The 19,565-nt window shown below is 30.6% G+C and overlaps 10 protein-coding genes across 10 annotated transcripts; 1 reads left to right on the top strand and 9 right to left on the bottom strand.

Annotated features, from left to right (window-relative positions):
- Window positions 1–167: 167 nt before the first annotated feature.
- PPL_03749 (uncharacterized protein) lies at window positions 168–1,214 on the bottom strand (the record flags this gene model as incomplete). Its single annotated transcript, XM_020574674.1, has 3 exons — window positions 168–600; window positions 664–764; window positions 831–1,214. The coding sequence occupies 3 exons, from the start codon at window positions 1,212–1,214 to the stop codon at window positions 168–170; spliced, it is 918 nt and encodes a 305-aa protein (XP_020435088.1).
- A 516-nt stretch (window positions 1,215–1,730) lies between these two features.
- On the bottom strand, window positions 1,731–3,674 carry ptpB (protein tyrosine phosphatase family protein; the record flags this gene model as incomplete). Its single annotated transcript, XM_020574673.1, has 7 exons — window positions 1,731–1,857; window positions 1,921–1,983; window positions 2,056–2,198; window positions 2,272–2,615; window positions 2,709–2,811; window positions 2,901–3,169; window positions 3,644–3,674. The coding sequence occupies 7 exons, from the start codon at window positions 3,672–3,674 to the stop codon at window positions 1,731–1,733; spliced, it is 1,080 nt and encodes a 359-aa protein (XP_020435087.1).
- Window positions 3,675–5,237: 1,563 nt separating this feature from the next.
- On the bottom strand, window positions 5,238–6,435 carry PPL_03747 (uncharacterized protein; the record flags this gene model as incomplete). The annotated part of the gene is made up of 2 exons (XM_020574672.1): window positions 5,238–5,263; window positions 6,327–6,435. 2 exons carry the CDS (start codon window positions 6,433–6,435, stop codon window positions 5,238–5,240), a joined length of 135 nt encoding a protein of 44 aa, XP_020435086.1.
- Window positions 6,436–7,510: 1,075 nt separating this feature from the next.
- Window positions 7,511–9,064, bottom strand: PPL_03746 (flavin-containing monooxygenase; the record flags this gene model as incomplete). Its single annotated transcript, XM_020574671.1, has 1 exon — window positions 7,511–9,064. The coding sequence occupies one exon, from the start codon at window positions 9,062–9,064 to the stop codon at window positions 7,511–7,513; it is 1,554 nt and encodes a 517-aa protein (XP_020435085.1).
- Window positions 9,065–9,240: 176 nt separating this feature from the next.
- Window positions 9,241–10,329, bottom strand: PPL_03745 (uncharacterized protein; the record flags this gene model as incomplete). Its single annotated transcript, XM_020574670.1, has 6 exons — window positions 9,241–9,247; window positions 9,654–9,760; window positions 9,846–9,910; window positions 10,000–10,047; window positions 10,123–10,258; window positions 10,327–10,329. 6 exons carry the CDS (start codon window positions 10,327–10,329, stop codon window positions 9,241–9,243), a joined length of 366 nt encoding a protein of 121 aa, XP_020435084.1.
- A 305-nt stretch (window positions 10,330–10,634) lies between these two features.
- PPL_03744 (uncharacterized protein) lies at window positions 10,635–11,964 on the bottom strand (the record flags this gene model as incomplete). Its single annotated transcript, XM_020574669.1, has 5 exons — window positions 10,635–10,760; window positions 10,865–11,365; window positions 11,453–11,556; window positions 11,624–11,805; window positions 11,912–11,964. The coding sequence occupies 5 exons, from the start codon at window positions 11,962–11,964 to the stop codon at window positions 10,635–10,637; spliced, it is 966 nt and encodes a 321-aa protein (XP_020435083.1).
- Window positions 11,965–12,245: 281 nt separating this feature from the next.
- PPL_03743 (pseudouridine-5'-phosphate glycosidase/carbohydrate kinase family protein) lies at window positions 12,246–14,566 on the top strand (the record flags this gene model as incomplete). Its single annotated transcript, XM_020574668.1, has 3 exons — window positions 12,246–12,491; window positions 12,577–13,303; window positions 13,380–14,566. 3 exons carry the CDS (start codon window positions 12,246–12,248, stop codon window positions 14,564–14,566), a joined length of 2,160 nt encoding a protein of 719 aa, XP_020435082.1.
- A 103-nt stretch (window positions 14,567–14,669) lies between these two features.
- PPL_03742 (uncharacterized protein) lies at window positions 14,670–15,020 on the bottom strand (the record flags this gene model as incomplete). Its single annotated transcript, XM_020574667.1, has 2 exons — window positions 14,670–14,843; window positions 14,913–15,020. The coding sequence occupies 2 exons, from the start codon at window positions 15,018–15,020 to the stop codon at window positions 14,670–14,672; spliced, it is 282 nt and encodes a 93-aa protein (XP_020435081.1).
- A 391-nt stretch (window positions 15,021–15,411) lies between these two features.
- On the bottom strand, window positions 15,412–16,698 carry PPL_03741 (SNF2-related domain-containing protein; the record flags this gene model as incomplete). The annotated part of the gene is made up of 1 exon (XM_020574666.1): window positions 15,412–16,698. One exon carries the CDS (start codon window positions 16,696–16,698, stop codon window positions 15,412–15,414), a length of 1,287 nt encoding a protein of 428 aa, XP_020435080.1.
- Window positions 16,699–16,776: 78 nt separating this feature from the next.
- Window positions 16,777–19,225, bottom strand: PPL_03740 (SNF2-related domain-containing protein; the record flags this gene model as incomplete). The annotated part of the gene is made up of 4 exons (XM_020574665.1): window positions 16,777–16,957; window positions 17,044–17,224; window positions 17,290–17,388; window positions 17,464–19,225. The coding sequence occupies 4 exons, from the start codon at window positions 19,223–19,225 to the stop codon at window positions 16,777–16,779; spliced, it is 2,223 nt and encodes a 740-aa protein (XP_020435079.1).
- Window positions 19,226–19,565: the final 340 nt, after the last annotated feature.

The following is a 19,565-nucleotide window of genomic DNA, read 5'->3' as shown; positions in this document are numbered from 1 at the left end:
GGATATTAAGAAAAATAGATTCACCGGATTTACTGGAACTATTCCATTGATATTCAATCAAGACAGTTGTAGATTTACAGAACTTGATCCATCTACACTGACAAATCAACAAAACGATACAACTCAATAAATACTTTTGTAAATAATTTATAGTTATATATACAATTTTATTTCTTTTGGTAGTCAATTCTTTGGCTTGCTATATGTTGTGTCAGCTGCTGCTGTTGTTGAATCTTTTGCATTTGATAATTATGGTGGTAATGATGTTGTTGTGAGAAAGTATTAACAGATCTATGATTTTGGTATGGTGAATAATAAGGATAGATAGGTTGGACTCTATTGATATAAGGATTTGGCAATAATCCTTGTTTAGTTTTTGGACTAAAATTCTGGACATTTGACATTGATTGAATTGTAATCAATGGAGATAAAGGAAGAACTGTATGCTGATTTGATAATCCCGTTGGACTGAATACAACAGGTGCAGATTGATTTAAACTTACATATTGTTCACTAATTACTTTTGGTTCACTTGATGGGAACACCATTGGCATTGAATAGGATAATATATTCTTTGAGGGCAGAGGTAACAATCCATTACTATAAAAAAAATGTTGTTAGAAAACTAAAAGAAAAAATATTTAAAAAAAAAAAAAAACTTACCCTATATTATCTTCATTGTTGGAAATTACTTTTACATCCTTTTTCTTTGAAACTGCTTTATCCAATAACTTTTGTCTTAATTTTATTTCTCTTTTAAGTTTCTAATAAACAAACAATAAATATTAATTATAAATTATAATTATTTCATAATGTCAATAAAATCCTACCTTTATTCTTTTATTTAATTTAGTTCCTTCTTTATTTTCCTCCACTTTATTTCCAACTTTTGTTGGGTCTGGACTATTTAGTGCTAGATTTTCAATCTTTGATGTTGCATTGTTGGTTTGAATTTCGAAACTATCAATGATACTAACTAAAGAATTTGTATTATTATTATTTAGAAATTCACCATTAATATTGTTTTGGTGTATAAACAAAGTATTATTTTTATCTAATTCATTTTCAAAGACATCTGATTTATTATTGATTGTATAATAATCTAATTCTCCTTCGTTCTTTCCATTTAATGAAACATTATAATATAAATCACTATAATCTTGTAATCCTATTTTCTTTGTTGAATTATTATTAAAGTTTTCTATAGGATCCATATTATTAATTTTTAAAACATCTTCAAAAAGAATTAATAGTTTTGTAAATTCTCTATACTTGCAATTGAGTATCAAGCTTATTTTCACCCTATTTGGTGTTGTCATTGAAATTTTCTTGACAATCCTGATTTTGAAAATCACACAAATAAAAAAATAAAATTTTCACACAAATATTTAACTATACACAATCGATCTCCACATGTGTGTTATGTCAAGTTATTAAATAAAACAAACCTTGTCATACAGCATTCTAATAACGAAAGAAATAAATCGAGAATATATTAACAACAAATAATAATAATAAAGAGTTTGGTTTTTCGGTGTTTAGAAAAATTATGTGTTTTAAATTTTAAATTATATTGTGTCTGTACAAATCATTGGATTTACTACTATTACTACTTGATAATACTGTGATGTTTGTTTCTGGTGATTAAAATGTATAAGTTGGTTATTTGTTTGTGGTGGTGCTGCTATTATTATTATTGTTGTTGTTTTTTCTTTGATTTATATAATAATTTAATTAATTGAGTAAGAGAGTGATCTCCTGCCCTTGCGTAGTTGCTCCAGACTGGTTCCCTCAGCAATAGCCGAATAACAAAATCTATATTGCTCTTTTGTTTGAACCATTCCAGGTCTTTGACTTCTAAAATTAATAATTATCTTTGGAATATTTAAAGTGATTTGGCAATCTGGCTTAAAATCTAACAGCTTTATATAGTTAACTACTGAATGAACAACACAAAAAGTACCTGATCTTCCTATACCAGCACTATATTAATGATATACAAGTTTAGTAAAGAGTGATGATAAAGCTATTGATGCCTTTAAAGATAAAACATACCTGCAATGTACAATAATTGGACCTGTTTTTACATCTTTATCAACTGCTTGAATTAAACTTAAAAATCCTTTAATAGAAACTGGAGTACCGTGATCTGGCCAAGCAATATATTGGTAGTGAACTAATTTTCTTTTTTCTTTTGTCTAAATAAATAAAAGATTTAAAATGTTAGTTAGAGAAACCAATCAACAAAATATGTAAAAGAAAGAAACATACCTCAATATTCTCAATAACAAAATATCTCTGTATCAGCTCATTTAGAGTAATAACTGTTTCAAAATGTAATCTATAGTTTCCGTAATCCTTGCTTCCAGTTTCAATCCAGTATCTGTCGCACTTTTTCTTGTTGTTCTCTTCTTCTCTCGTTAGCATTACGATTACGTTGCTCTTTACCTCCCAAACCATTCTCCAAAAATCATTAAAAGTGTTTTCAAGTGGACCCTGAGTGCAAATGTATTTCTTCTCCTTGCTATACTGATCGGAAATATAGCTTGCATTAATGTAATCGGTTGCATCTTCATCATCGGAATCAACTGAAATTGGTACTCTATATTGTTCGGCTATAATATGATTACACAATGATTATGAAATTAGTCAATGAAGTTTAAAGATTATTTTTTTTGTTTTTTTTCAAATTGTTTGCAAATACACACGTGGCAAAACATTACTATATCTATTCTTCATCTTGTTCTCCTCCTTTAATGCTGTTTTAAAGTCTCCATGTAAAATTTCCTTTTCTGTTTTCTTTTCAATATACTATAGTATAGAATATTTTATTGATTAATGCAATGATCAATTAATATGAATGTTTACATTCATTAATCAAAGATAAATTGATTACTTACATTAAATTCCTTTTCAACTCCATGGTTATAAACAAATTTGTTAATGTGATCTCTAATGTTAGAGGTTTTGATCTCAAAGGTATTAATATCATCCATTTCGATGCTGTCTGCTAGAGTCGAAGTTGTAGTGGTAGAAGTTGAACAGGTTGTAGTGGTGCTAGAGTTGTTGATGTCGTCTAACTTTGTTTTACTTAAAGATCCTGTTGTGCAATGAGGGTTAATAAGATAAGATTGGTGAATTGGATGATTGAATGGAATATTTCTATTGACTGTGATTATTATTATTATTTTATAATAAGCAATTGATAAATTATCACCAAAAATTGAGATGAAGAATAAAAATATATGTATTTGAATTCAAAATAAAATAATAATTAATTATTAAAATTATTAATTGTAATTTGATTATTATTTGTAAATAAATATGTGAGTGTGTTGTTGGAATGAGTGAGATATTATTATTTTCGTTTTTTTGTTTTTTTTTTTTTTTTTTTTTTTTTTTTTTTTGAAACAAACAGAGAGAAAGAGGAAGAGAGAGAAAATATTGAAGAAAATTGTGTGAGTATTTTGAAATTATATTGAATAAATATAAATCTCTATTATATATTATATTTTAAGTGATCTTTTTTTTTTTTTTTTACATAATAGATTGTTATGATGACTTTTGAGCAGCAAAAATCATACAACCTAATGTGCTTATTGATCGAAACCAAATAAAATATTAAAAACTATTGGCAACATACATGAATGAGAGGGTTGTTTTGTAAGATACATCTTGCTAAATTTTTTTTTTAATCAACAACTGAAGCGTTGAAATTTTGACAAAAATTAAAAATATTTAAAACGACCTTTTTTGTTTTGCAAAGAAGACTGGGAAATGTGCAAGGTTTGCTTTTGAAAGAGGGGAAATGGTTCTGAGTTGACTAAACAAAAAGTGAAGTTTATGTGTATTGTTGAATGGTGATTGATTTCTTATATAATATAATATAATTATAAATATATATTGGAATTTACTATATCTTTATTAAAATTAATTGAATTTGACAATTTAATTTAAACAAGTAATAAATAAAATAAATAAATAAATAAATAATAGCTTGTAAATTCTAAATTTGATCGTTTTTTGAAAAATAGAATTATATTATTCTATTTAAACTCAAATTATTGCAACTGTTGGCTATTACTGGTTCCTGCTAATATTATTAATGTTGTAGAATAACAATTTGGAAATATATTCTAATTATTATGATGATTGGATTTGAAGAATATATAGATGGTGGTTACTAAATAGAGTTTGTATGATGGTTGTGGTGTTGGCGGTGGTGGTTATTGTTATTATTATTATTGTGGTTTTGAGTAATTTTGAACTTTTAATATTAAAAGTTGTCTGGATCAAATTTGATTTATTTAAATAAATAGTAATATAAAAAATGATAAATATATCTTTAGTGTAATATATGGTGAAAAAACAACAGAAAACAAATAGATTGAGTTATAATTAAAAAAATTTGAAAAATGAAAAATTAAAAATTATATAGAGATGCAGGGTTAGTTAAGACCAGTAGGTGTGGTTCTTTTTGTTTGTTTCTGGATTGGAGTTTGCTGCAGAGAGAAACAGTGGGGTGGAAGTGGAAGTGGTGGGTGAGAATGAGATTAATGTGTAGTGAGATGCAAAAAATTTCTGATTTGTTTTTGTTTGCTTTGTGTGGGTTACACAAATAGTTGTTGTGGTTAAAAAAAAAAAAAAAATTGCAAAAAAAAAGAATCGCACAAATTAAATTCCAACTATTGATTTTAACGAGAAATTCGAATATGTTTTTGGTGCTTCTTGAATCATTTTGATTCCTCGAAGCATTTTGAACGTTTATATATAGGGGGTGGGGTAATTAATTAAAAAAAAATGGGAAAGAATCCAAAAACAACAGTATTGTGATTGAAATACAATAAATCAAAAGTGTGAGTGTGTGAGAGTGGGTGTTTGATTTTGATCATTATGATGAGTTTACCATATCGAACCAAAATAATATAAATGAAGTGCATTGCCACTTTAAAATAAAATAAAAACTAAAAGAATAAATAAATCACATTTTAAAATAAAATCTTTAAAATTACAAAAATGGGTTGGTGGTCTCTTTGGGGGTTAGTTTTTGAGGTACTTTTTTGATTGATATGTTGGTGGGGTGAGAGTGCAAATGTCAGACAAACAAAAGTGCCTGATGTATAACCATTGGTGGTACCCATTCTTTAGCAATAGCTAAAAGACAGCGTGTGTGTGAATAGCAAAAGTAAGAACAAGTTGTTTTTGGGTTGGATGTGCGTTGTTGATAGGGGGCGAAGTTAGGATGCTCGAGATAGCAAATCATCTTTTAATATAAAAAAATAAAGAACAAAAAAAGAGAGTGTGTGGTTCTTGTTTTATGTAGTTATAATAAATGACGATTGATGGTGACGCTTTTTGAAATTTCACAGACCAAATCCGTTGGTTGAACATTCAATATATCTTAAAGTGACATTGATGATGTGCGGTTACAGTTTTTATTAAAATTACACATTTGGAAATAAACAAATATCAAACAAAAAAACCGTTTTAAACATTTTAATGAGTTATATATTTATTTAATTTAAATTGACAAAGGAAAAAAAAACTTTCTAAAAACAACAAACAATATTCCTATACTATGGACCATACATACTATATTACCTATGGAAATAAATGATTATATAACAATTACTATAGTATTGAATTTGATGATTTACATACAATACATGATAAACATTATGAATGTAATAAAAGGATCATATAAGGTTATATTGCGATGTGGTGTGTGGAAGTGATATATTTTAAAAAAAGACTAGAATTATCAGTAATTATATAAACATAGTGGGAACTCGTTGAAAATACTTAATACGGTTTTATTTGTTTGTGAAGATAATTTATATTTTATTTTAAATTTTGGTTTATAAATAAAATTTTCTTGGTTTGGAAATACAAGGGGTGGGTGGTGAGATAGATTCATGTTACTGGTGAATGTATTATTGTTTAGGGAGAGAAAGAGAAAGAAAGTGATAGAGTAGTTACATAGAAGAAGTATGTCCATGATTGAAACTCTTTCACACAAAATAAATAAATAAATAAAAAAAACTATCATGACAATGATTTAAAACTACCAATGAGCTATAGTTTATCTGTTTTTGTTTGTTTGTATGTTCGCTTTGTTTTGTTTTGTTTCATTATCAATTACTATCAATATAATGATAATCCTGATATATGATACGAGTAAATGAGTGATTACTTGTTGTTGGTGTTCGTTCAATAAGCAAATGAAGATATAGATGTATATTGAGTCGAGATTGATCTAGTTTTGTTATTCCTATTCCATTCATTCATCCATTATTTATTTATATGCTGAGCAATTGGGATCTTACCTAAAAGTGAAGATGGCATCTGATAGTTGGCATAGTATTCCTGTGGAATGAGTGGAGATGTTGTACTTCTACTGTTAACTGTATAAAGATTATAGTTGCTCGAAGCCATTTTGTTTTGTTTTGCTTTACTGTGACTATTAAATTTAACTAACTATGATTTTGTATGTATATCTATCTATTGATTGAATCGTAACTCTCTAGCTGTTGAAAGTACCTTTTGATTTTGATTGTTATTGATAATAATATTTAATTGTGATGATTTAGTTTGATTGACTGACATTAAAAATATATAATTATTAATAAAAAAAAAAAAAGAAAAGAAAAGAACCACTGATATAGTAATATAATAAACTAATATTAAATTTTGTTATGTTACTATGTAATGTAGGGCAATGATTTGTTACTGCTTACTGCTTACTGCTTACTGTTGTTGTTGTGTGACTAAACTTGAGAAACAAAATAAAATAAAAATTACAACTTATCGGTATTATTTTATTTATTTTATAACCACAAGTTTTTTTTTAAATTCTTTAACAATTAAATATTTTTTTTTTCTATTTTTTTTTAATTTAATTAATTAATTAAAATAATTTTTAAAGATTTGTTTTTGTTGTTTGAAGATGAGGTGTTCAAATACAATCGAAGTACAAAAAAAAAAAAAAAAAAACTAAATTGAATTGATTTGAATTATTTATATATTTAATAGTTTCAAGGAAAACAAAATAAAAAATAAATTAGAAAAAAATTAAAAAATCCTTTCAATGCAAGTAACTTGCCTTTTCAACTTTAATATTTAAGAACTTAATTTTTTTATAATTTTTCTATTTTTTTTTTGTAATGTGTATGGTTGACAATGAAATATATTTAAAAGATCTTACAGATTTATCTATATTTAATTTTTAATAATAATTAATTACTGTGCAGTTTTTATTTTTAAAAAAAACAAAACAAAAATAAAAATTATAAAAATAAATAAATTAATTAAAAAAAAATAGTTGTCGGAAATGCATTTAGTTTGTCAGAGGATCTCGGGAACGAAAAATACAAACTGATCACAACATCTGAGGTGATTGGGTAACAACTATGATTATGAGCATTCATTCACAATAAAAATATGTTGTAATTTAATTTTATATTACATTTTTGTTTATATATTTACAATTTATTTTTGTTCTATTATTATTTTAGATATCATAGAATTGTTTGTTGATGTTTGATAATATTTGTTTGGCAAGTTCTGGCTTTGAATATGGACCTGACAGTCGGTAGATTGCAGGCGATGAGAAGTTGTTGTAGATTAGTTTGTATAGATCGGGATCTTCACGCTTGATTCTCTCGAAATCTGGAAGTACACCGAATTGCGAGGCAATCTTATCGGCCATTACCACCATGTTTGCATGTGGGAGTCTCAGATTGAACCGATTCTTTCGAATGGCGAGCTCATCAAGTATGCCAGCGTTGATTTGCTCACTGGTTGGCGGACTCATCTGTTGTGAGAGTACCTGCGATACCCAACGCGACTGAAGTTCTGTCACCGGAAAGAGAGCACCAACATACCAGCCAACAAAAGCAATATTCTGCCATTTCGTAGGTGGAAACACCGATTTGTGAAGAGCAATCGGTATGAGTCGGTTCGACGGATCATAGTGGAGATCCTCCAGTAGATCTTTATCCAAAAATGAAATTTCATAGGAGTACCCGTTTGCAAAGATAATGTGATCGAACTGCTTTGGTTCTCCTTTGGAAAAGTGGATTGTTTTTCCATCGATTCTGATGACTTCTGATCTTTCAATGGTGATGCGTCCTTTCAAGACTAGGTCAGTGTAGACATCGGATATCGTATAGGACGGTGTATCTTGAATTGGAAGTTGTTTGCGGAGATTCTCATTGGTTTGTTGTTTACTACAAAGCTTTGAGAGCCATTCGTTCTTGTGTATGAATCGTTCCTCAGGAGATTTGTATTTCTCATTGTCATAGTCAATAGATTTTCTACAATAGAGAATAAATTCGTAGGGAACGGTCTCTTTCGATGGTGCTTCTTCCTCTTCGACGGCAGGTTCCTTTGTCGGATCCAAAAGATATCTCGGTTGTTCTCTTTTTATGATCCATTTCGGACGTTTCATCAATTGGGTGACGGATACATCATCGTGATTCCCTGCCAAATCCGCTGATATTTCTGCACCACTATGGTTGTCTCCTACCACCAGAAACGATTGTCCTCTGAACTGTTGTCGATTCTTATATTCCCTACTGTGAATATAGGTTCCAGTGAATGACTCTATTCCTGGAATATTAGGGGTACGTGGATTATTAAACTTGCCACTGGCAACAATTACACAGTCGAATGTTTCACTCTGATCCTGGTTGTATTGGACAGTCCATCTCTGACTGCCAGGCGCCTGGTACACTCTGGTGACAGTGGAGTTAAACTTGATGTGTTTCATGAGGTTAAAGTGATTGGCGTATCTCTCTAGATACTGGCTGAGCTGTACGTGTGGAGGATAGTTTCCGGTGTGCCAATCTGCCTCCCAAGGGAAATCAGAGAAGACCATTGCATAGACGGCAAAGTTGACTCTGAGACTGTCCCAAACAAAGCCACTAGATTTCGACCATACTCCACCAATGTCTCGGTTCTTCTCAAAGAGTGTTGGCAGCATACCCGCCTCTAATGCCGATTTACAACTGACCAATCCTGCAGGACCACCTCCAATAATAGCTACAGTTCTATTAGGATTCATTGTATTCTTATTCTTTTCTTTTTGTTATCTATGTATATATTCTTCTTACTTAAAACTTTAATGAAAAATGAACAATAAATAGTTCGCTTTTGTAATGCTATTTACATGTATAATCATTATATAACTTATCATTGTTTTAAAATAAAGTGAACACACACAATTAAGGAATTGAAAATTTAATTTCTTTTTATTAATAAATTTTGATTGGTGGTCTTTCATCCTGAAATTGGCCATTTTTGGTAAACTCACACAAAAGTTACAAAAAAATTTTATTCTTATTTAAATTCTATATATATTGTGTTATTACATCTCTTTTGAAGTAATGTAGTTGTTTTAGTTGTTGTTGTTGTTGTTGTTTTATATGATTTACAAAATAAGATTGATCACAGCATAGGATGCAGTATTCACTAAATGAATACTTATTTGTAATATGGGGTGCTGTGATATGTGAAATGCTCATGCGAACGTGTCATATTATACTTTCTATAGAGGAATGCTATAGTAAACATCACAGTCCTTATTGTGTTATTGTTATTATTATTATTATATTAAAGTTTAGAAGTTGTTTGATATAGCTTCATTGATATACATAGCCTTTTCCCATTTCTCGCCACCAGTTAATGAATTTACCACCTCTAATAAACCAGATTCTTGCATTTCACCACCCAATATATATTCATCCAACAAACAATATGCCTATTATTAATGTTATCATTGATATAAATATTTTAAAGTTAATATATTATTATTATTATTATTATAGAGTATGCTATTATATTACCTTTTCAAATTCATAGATTAAATCCATTTCACATATATTTTCAAATACCATATCTAATATTACAACTATAAATATAAGCATTATTATTAATAAATAAACTTTGATTTGATTTGAAATTAACAAGTTGTTGATAATATATTAACTAACAACATACCATAACGATGAATTAGCTCCAATGTGATTAGTTCATTATCATTGTTATCTATTGCCATTAAAAAGAACAAGCTAGCGTATCTCTTGTAGACCAATGTATAGTTTTTCCAAATAATAAAGTTACAATCTTTTTCACGTCTTCTCAGTACTTGACCAGCGATCTCCTTTGTGAATCTACTCTTCTCTTTCGGTGAATAGGTAGAGTACCATCTTGACAACCTCATTTTACCTTGTCTATTGAATGTTAAAAAGAAATGAATCTATCATAATATCTGTCAGTTTTTATTCATACCCACAATCGTCTTCATCATCAACAAAAGTAACATACCATTTTTAATATTGTTTTTATTTAAAAAAAAAAAACTATAAATATATATATTAATTAAACAAAAAAGAAATAAAAGAAAATGTTTTTATAACCTTTTTTTTTGATTTGACAGACAAAAAGATCTACAAAAATTGTTTTATTTTTAATTTTATTTTTGTTTTTGCAAAGACTTATTCCAATCTCCCCCAGATTGTATAAAATTTCTAATTGAGATTCTCCCCAGAGAAAGAATAGTGATTAAATTTAAAATTAATAAACCAACCAACCAATCAATCAATTGAATGAATGAATATAATCATTATTTTAAATTAAAGTAACATTTTATTGGCACACCAAATTCTTTGTAAAATATCGTTTTGCATATCGGTCAGTGAACTCCATAGTTCTCTTTGTATTGCTTGTAAACCATTTATTTCTTTTCTTTCACATGCCATCTGGTGATGATAAAAAAAATAAACAAATAAATTATTAAAATTGTTGTTGATTAGTTATTTGTTTTGTTTTGTTTACACTTGAATAAAGTATATATGTTACTTACTAATAGATTGTTTAAGAGTGCAATCGTTTCATCGGTGAGATCAGATGATTGACCTTCATTGTCGTTGATATCGTTCACCAGCTTACCGAGATGCGACTGTGACTTTAGGAATGAGTCCTGTAGGATGTACAGTAGTATCAGCGAGACGCGTGCCTCTATCAGTGCATACGGGTAGAGCGATAGACTGATCGACGATGGCACTCTGTGATTTTCATATTGCTCGTGATTCACCATTATAGTTTGATTCAAACGATTCTCCTGTGGCATCGACTCTAATGCTATCGTTACGATGGTATCCAGCAGGTCGCATGCCCCCTTATAGTCACACTCCAATATCTTACACTGAATCGCTTCTTTTAGTGAATTGATCGCGGTGATAGGACTCTCTGTTCGCATAATCTCTGCTGCTTTATTGAAATACTCTGCACTCTCTTCATACTTTCTTAGTTTTTTCAGTATTGTTGCCAACTCAAAGAATAATGTACCCATTATACTGAATCTCTTATAATTTTGATATATCTAGAACATCATATCATATGATAAGTAAGTAATCAAAATATAGGTAAATAGTAAACACCTGCTACATACTTTTATTGCTAAAAGATAACAATTGATTGCTTCTGTTACATTCTCTTCAAAGCTAATATAATCATTATCGAATGCTTTTATTTCATTTTCCCATATTAAATAACCTTGATATATATATATAATGATTTAGTTAGACATTTTACTTATTAATTTTATAACTATATATTATACCTGAATCAATAAAACAAGATGCTTCTGCAGATGAAGAGTTTTTTATTGCTTGTTCACATCTACCTATTGAGAGACAACAGAATGCAGCATACATCAAGTTACCTTCTCTCTTGAATGAATTCATAATCTGTGCATATTGATCTATAGCTTCTGCATAGTTTGGTTTCCTTAAAGGGAACTTTCTATAATAATAATAATAATAATAATAATAATAGTTTATAAAATCATCTTGTAAGTATATATATGTATTCAACCAATTATTATAATTATTGTTGTTGTTGATATTACTTTTTCTTTAATTTATTTGAAATTAATTTATATGAATCTATTAAATGACTCATTCTCTATATTTAATTATATAATATATCTCACTATAAATACAAAACAACAATAACAATTTTATATACACATATTACAATCCACTTAATTTGGTTGGATATGATGATCAAAAAATAAGCATTACATTTTTGTTTTGTTCACAAACAATAATTTTTTTTATTTTTATTTTTTGTTTTCAAGATGAAGATTCAACTCGAGTTTATCGACTTTATTTAAATTGATTGGTTTAATAGATAGATAGTGGTGTATATATACAACCAATCAAATCGAATCGAATCAAAAGATGTCAGATACAATTAAATATATGTCAATAGGTTTCTTTTTGGTTTTGATTTACAAATTGTTTTATGGAATTGCTGATCATAGCTCATCGATAACAATATTCAATCAAAATCAAAATCAGAGATCAATTAGTTTAGAATCGTTCATTATTTACAGTGACGAAGTTAAAGATGCAATTGCAAGAGGATTACCACTGATTGCTCTAGAGTCTACAATCATTTCACATGGTATGCCATACCCCCAAAATGTATGTATAACATAAATTATAAATGTACATTTTCTTAAATTAATATCTTATATTAACGCTAATATTATTATTATTATTTTGATAGTATAAAACAGCTTTGGAGGTAGAGGATATTGTTCGTAGTAATGGTGCAATACCGGCGACGATTGCACTCATCAATGGAACTATAAGAGTTGGTCTCGACAAAGAATCGCTTCACCATTTGTCGTCGGTTGGCAAAGCAGCGATAAAGACATCGAGACGTGATCTCGCGCTGGTGTTGGCTCAACCCGATAGAACAGGTTCCACCACTGTCTCGGCAACCATTTTCATTGCGAATCTCGTCGGTATCAAGCTGTTTGTTACCGGTGGTCTGGGTGGAGTGCATCGCGGTGCCGAAGAGTCGTTCGACATCTCTGCCGATCTGACAGAGCTCGGTAAGAACGAGATAACGGTGGTGTCGGCCGGTGTCAAATCGATACTGGACATCGGTAAGACTCTCGAGTATCTCGAGACTCAGGGTGTCACCGTGATTACGTTGGGTTCCGACTACTTCCCATCGTTCTTCACACCAAAGAGTGAGTTTAAAACACCGAATCGTCTCGATAGCTATCTCGAGTGTGCAAAGGTAATCGATGCCAATCATCGACTTCAACTCAACAGTGGTATCGTCATTACCGTACCCAACATATTCCCATCGACCGTCGATTTCGACCAATCGATTTCACAAGCTGTAAAAGAAGCGGAAACACTTAAAGTGGCTGGCAAAGAGATAACACCTTTCCTATTGAAAAGAGTAAATGAATTAACTGGTGGAAAATCATTAGAATCAAGTAAGTTGATAAAAAGAGAAAAAACAGTATTGAATGAAGTTAAGTTATTAATATTATTGTTGTTTTTGTTCTTTAGATATTCATTTAATAAAGGAGAATGCAAAAGTTGGAGCATTGATTGCTGTTGAACTATCAAAATTAAAGAATAGTAATAATAATCAACAAACAACAACTAGTCAAAATAAAGAAGTAACAGCAACAACAACTACTACTACAACAAGAAAACAATCAGTGATATCAGTTGTTGGAGGTGCTGTTATTGATTTAATTTCACATCCAAATAATGCTCTACAGATGAAGACATCGAATCCAGGTGTAATGAATATAAAAGTTGGTGGTGTTGGTAAGAACGTTGCAGAGATTATCAGTCGATTGCAATTGGAGACTTTGTTTATCAGTATGGTCGGTGATGATGTACAATCCAATATCATATACGATCATTTCCGTTCGGTCAATATCTCAACCGATGGAGTAAAGCGAGTCAGTGGATCATCAACAGCTACCTACAATGCAATTATGAACGAAGTCGGTGATTTGGAAGTCGCCATTTCAATTATGGATATCTTCAAAAAGATAACACCCGATTACATTGCCCAATTTAAAGAGGAAATCAGAAAAAGTAAGATGATTGTTTTCGATGCCAACATTCCACTGGAGACAATGGTTTCACTGGCAGCCCTGGCAAAGGAAAGCGCAATTCCAATGTTTTTCGAACCAACTTCCGTACCGAAATCGTCGATTCCAATGCTGTCAAGCGAGAAAGCAGGCGTCGATATTATTCCAATGATTACCTATAGTTCGCCAAATGTAGATGAACTGTTGGAGATGTCAAAGAAAGTTTGTTTGAGAGTGAGCAACTCAAAGAAGGTAGAACAACTCTGTAGAGAGGTGGATAAGAGTAACCATAAAGACAAGTCAGTACAATCGATCGAGTTACACTCAAATATTCTTTTGGAGGCAGGAATGCAAACACTCTTTGTTAAATTCGGTAAGAGTGGTGTTTTTGTGATGTCACTCAACAAAGAAACGAACGACAATGCACTCGTTAGCCAACATTTCGATGCACCCAATATCAAAGATGAAGAGCTCGTCGATGTAACAGGTGCCGGTGACTCAATGGTGGGATGCATCATTTGGTCGATCATCAACAATCAAACACTTCAGCAATCAATGGCAATCGGAACTAAATGTGCTGCTGCCAGTCTAATTTCAACCGATCCAGTATCACCATTGGTCAATTTAAATTATATACTTTCAAAATAACACTAAATATTTTATTTAAATCATAATAATTAATGATAATGATATCAAATTGTTTTTATTTTTTTATAATTAATAATTTATTTTATTTATTTATCATTTATTTTTAGTTTGACTTCTTTGCGTATGTAACTTGAGTTGGAGCTTGAACGGAGCTCAATTTGCTTCCAGTGGCAAGGAGAACCATGATGATGGCGAATAAAAGAATATGGGTCAAGTTGAATGCAGTAAAAGTGGCTGGAATGGCCATCAATTTAGTATCTAAATGTGGTTTTGACAACTATGTATTTAAAATTTTGTTTTGGTTAGTAAATAATAATGAACTACTTCTACTGAATTGAATACTGACTTCTACTAAATGATTCCATCCAATGACAGATAAATTAAGAGTTGCTGCAGAGAGCAATGTTACAAAAACTGCGTAGAATGAGCACAAAACTAATCTGATGACTGACATTTTTGTTTAAAAAAAAGTTTTGTATTATATATTTGTTTAAATTTAGAAATAAAAAATGATTAAATTGAGAAAAAAAAGTTAAATTAAATTGGTCATTGGTGTTGTTCAATGTGTTTATCATTTATTATTAAATTTAAAAATTATAAAAAATAAAATAAAAAAGTCAAAGTGGTGTATTGTTTTTTGGCGGGTTGACTCACTACCTCTTTTTTTAGAATCTTATATCATCATGATGGTAATGTTGTTCTCAACTTTTCGGTAATTTGTTATGACGATGCATCATCCGAGTTAATGATTCATCAACAAATTAATAAATAGATAAAGTAATCGATTACCTTTTTGTTTTTAGTTTTTTTTTTTTGTAAATAATTTTTTTATTTAAATATATATTTTAGGCTAAAATAGATGTTAAGAGTTTAACAATCTTTTTAGATTCCAATTTGGAATTGTTGTCGTTTGCCGCTGCGTATGAACCTTCTTCGAGCATAGAGTCATTGAGTTCTCTCTTGGTTGTGGACATCTCGAGGATGTTGTTGTCAACAGAGTCATCTACGATGATTCTGTGGATGTAGACTGTCTTTTCTTGACCGAGTCTGTGTGCTCTGTCCTCGGCCTGTCTCTCAACCTGAGGATTGAATGAGATATCGTAGAAGATAACAACGTTTGCACAAGTCAAATTGATACCGAGACCACCTGCCAGCGTCGAGAGTAACATCACTGGTATGGTTTTGTCGCCAGAGAATAGATCGATGATGTCCTGACGATCGTTCACCGGAGTGGTACCGTCGAGACGGCAAAACGATATGTCTTGCATCGACAACACCTCCTCGAGAATATCGAGAACTCTGGTCATCATCGAGAAAACCAGAACTTTGTTACCCTTCTTTCTCTCGGCATCCAAGAGTTCATTGAGTTTCAAACACTTTGTAGAACACTCCACAATAAAAGTATCGGGAATGATGTATTTCTCCAAGAGGTTTCTCGTCTGATTCTGTGCAATACAATGAATTTCATAGTCAGAGTAATCCAAGAAGATTTCATCCATCTCCTCCATAGTGTATCCAATGAATTCATTGTCGTTCATTCGGAGAATCTGTTTGATTTCACGTATTTGCTCGTCTTTGTAATAGAAATTCTTGCACAACAACGGATGATTACTGATCTTTCGCAACTCCATCAATAGATTTGTCATCATTTGATTGGTGGTCAATGCTTTCTCCTTCTTCTTCTTTCCTTTCTTTTCTTCATCTACCAAGTCGATTTGATCCAAATCCAACATTTCCTCTTCGTCGTCCTCCTCTACTTCTTCATCATCTACATCTATTGTCTTTGATGATTTTCTCTTTCTCGACAATTCTTTTGCTTTTAATTTCGCTTGCTTTGCTTTCTCTTTGGCATCTTTTGCGTCTTGCTTTGCTTCTAAACGTGCTTCCAATTGCTTCTTACTGCGTGCAACGAGATCAGCATAGAATTTACTTTGAACATCGGTGAGCTTGCATCGATTTATAGTCTCTTCCTTTGGCTTTAGTTCCAACGATACCTCTGACTTAAGTCTTCTCAAGAAGAAAGGTGAGAGAATCTTCTTCATCCTAGAAATGATAGCATTGTTACCCTCTGCATGCGAAAGTAATTCCTCCAACATCGAATTATTCTTAATCTTTCCAAAGATATGTGGCATAATAAAGTTTAACAATGACCAAAGTTCCTGAATATTATTCTGCAATGGTGTACCTGTTAATAGTAATCTATGTTTTGCCTATGTAGAGTTATGAATATTAATAAACATTAATCTAATTAGATTTAATAATGATAAATTATCTGGTATATTGATAGTTACAGTGATCTTAAATAGATTCTTATATCTCTTTGAATCACTATTTTTAATATTTTGAGCTTCATCTAAAAGTTGATATGTATAATTATATCTCTTTAAGAATCTATATATTAATTATTATTGTTGTTACGATAGACTGTTTGTTAGTAATTGATAAAGTTATAGTTTTAAGGTTATAACGATAGTTACCCTCTATCTATTTGTGAAAATAAAATATTATAGGTTGTAATGATGATATTAAAATCGACACCAGCTTTCATACTTCTCAATTCATATCTCATCATTTCTCTCTCTTTGGCCGTTCCATAATAGCTGTAAACTTTTAACGTTGGACACCACATCTCCAATTCTCTCTTCCAATTACTATAGGCTGATTAAATAAAATAATAATAATTAATATCTTAATGTTAAACTCTAAACAACAATACTACTTACTTGTTGCTGGTACAATAATTAAATGTGGACCAGTATCCTTATACTTTTCATAAATATGTGCAAGTAATGAAATCGATTGTACTGTCTTTCCAAGACCCACTTTATAAATAAATAGAATAATCTAATTAGATCTTTGAAGAAGTATCATTTTAAAATCGATTAATTAAAACTTACTTTCATCAGCTAGAATTCCACTTATTTTCTCTTGATATAGAATTCCCATCCAGTTCAATCCAATCAATTGATATGATCTCATTGTTCTCTTGATAATAGATGGTTGAGTAATAAGTTTTCTATTGGTTGTTGAAGAAGATGGTGCTGTTATTGCTGTTGCTGCTGTCGATGTATTATTATTCTCCTCTTTATTCTCTTGGAAACTTGAGAGAATCTCTAACATTCTCTTTGAGAACAACTCACAAGCTTTAATAAGTTTATCGAGCTGTGATGTCTCCTCGTCACTATCTTCATCCACATCGTAACCTTTCATCAAAGATTCCACTTCATTCTCTTCTTCTTCTCCTTCCTCCTCTTCCTCTTTCTTTACTTCCTTTTCATCTTGAGTTGATTCGTCATCTTCATCAATATTGATAGAACCAGATGCACCACTCGTTCTCAGTTTAATGAGAGATGGCAATTCGTCTTCAGTGGATTCATCGTCATCGGCATTCAATATCTCATTGAGATCGACTGTCACCACCTGATGTGCAAGGTGACTCTCACGCTTGGTTGGAGTGGTAGGTAGCGTTGGAAACAGTGGTCTCGACTGTCTGTGTATTCTCTTCATATTGACAATGGGTGGTTCATCGTCCTCTTCCTCTTCATCATCTTCCACCTGTTCTCTTTTATTCTTCTTATTCTTATCTTTATCTAGCTGCAGTTTGAAACCACTGATATCATCATTTTCATTATCTTCTATATCCACTATATCACTAGTATTGTCTTTACCATTACCATTACTATGATTATGATTGTTATTGTTATCATCGATGTTTATCTTTTTCAATCCTTTACTTGTAGATGATACCGGTGAAGTTGATGCAGATGTTGGTTGTGATGTTGAGTTTGTCGTTAGATTGGAATCGCCAATTGAAATATTTGATTTTGATAGAGGTGGAAGATCATCGTCCAACAAGTCTATTTCCTTTGGTTTCGGCTTGTATAGAAACTGTTGGAAGAAATCACCACTCGACTGATTACCACCAGTAGCTACACTTGATTTCAAGTTTGCGAATCTTGCCTTGGAACTAGTAGCAAAAGTAGGACCGGTCTTGTTGAAAGGTGAAAAATTACGATCACCACCAGCACCACTAAGGCTACCGGAAAAACTACCTTCACTCTTCAGTGGTTTCGATGTCCAACTAGAAGTATCATTCTTTGGATGAACAAGCGATTGCTGATTATTTGTTGTCTTTTGAAAAAATTTAACATTTCCATTATTATTATTATTATTATTATTATTACTCTTTGTAGTTGTAGTTGTACTTTTACTTTTACTTTTGTTCGGTGTTATTGTTGTCTTTATCTTTTTACTTGTTGATAGGGATAGTTTCTTCTTTTTCTTTGTAGGTGTTGCTTCCAAGTCAGTCTCTGATACATGATCTATTTCATCATCTGTTGTTATATTATCATTATTATTATTATTCTTTTTTTTATTATTGTTATTTTTGTTTTTATTTGATTTATTATTACTTTTCTTATCGGAATAATTATCATCATTATCACTACTCTCACCCCAGTCGCTGTCACTATCAGTCAATTCAATATCGTTATCCATACTGTTATCATGGTCGTCATCGTCGGTCTCAGCTAAATTCTTATTGACAAGAAAATTTGAATATCTATCTATTTGTTTAATAATTCTCTTTGGTCTTCCATTTCCGTTCTCCCCGCCACCATTTAAATTGCCATTCATCATTTCTTGTATTTCATCATCCATCTATCTATCTATCTGTTTCTATATATATATACATAATATAAAATACTCTAAAAAAAAAACGAAAAAGTTGTACATTAAAAAAATCGATTTTTCTTCGAATTTCATTTAAAAAAATTTAATTTTGGCGCACGTTTGTTTAGTAAAATTAAGCTTAATTTTTTTAAGCTTGTGTTAGATTAATGTATGATGATTAGACAAATCAATCAGTTCTCATATATCCTTAGGATCTAGGAAGATTTTACAATGGTAATCACAATATATATGCACTTATATATCATGAAGAAGTTGGAATGTCAACGATCAATCAACGTTAAGTTTAGATCTTAAATTAAAAATATAG

The sequence above is a fragment of the Heterostelium album genome (assembly GCF_000004825.1).
Source record: "Heterostelium album PN500 unplaced genomic scaffold PPL_contig8, whole genome shotgun sequence".
In the NCBI taxonomy this organism is placed as follows: domain Eukaryota; phylum Evosea; class Eumycetozoa; order Acytosteliales; family Acytosteliaceae; genus Heterostelium; species Heterostelium album.
This window is presented reverse-complemented; position numbering and strand designations above follow the sequence as displayed.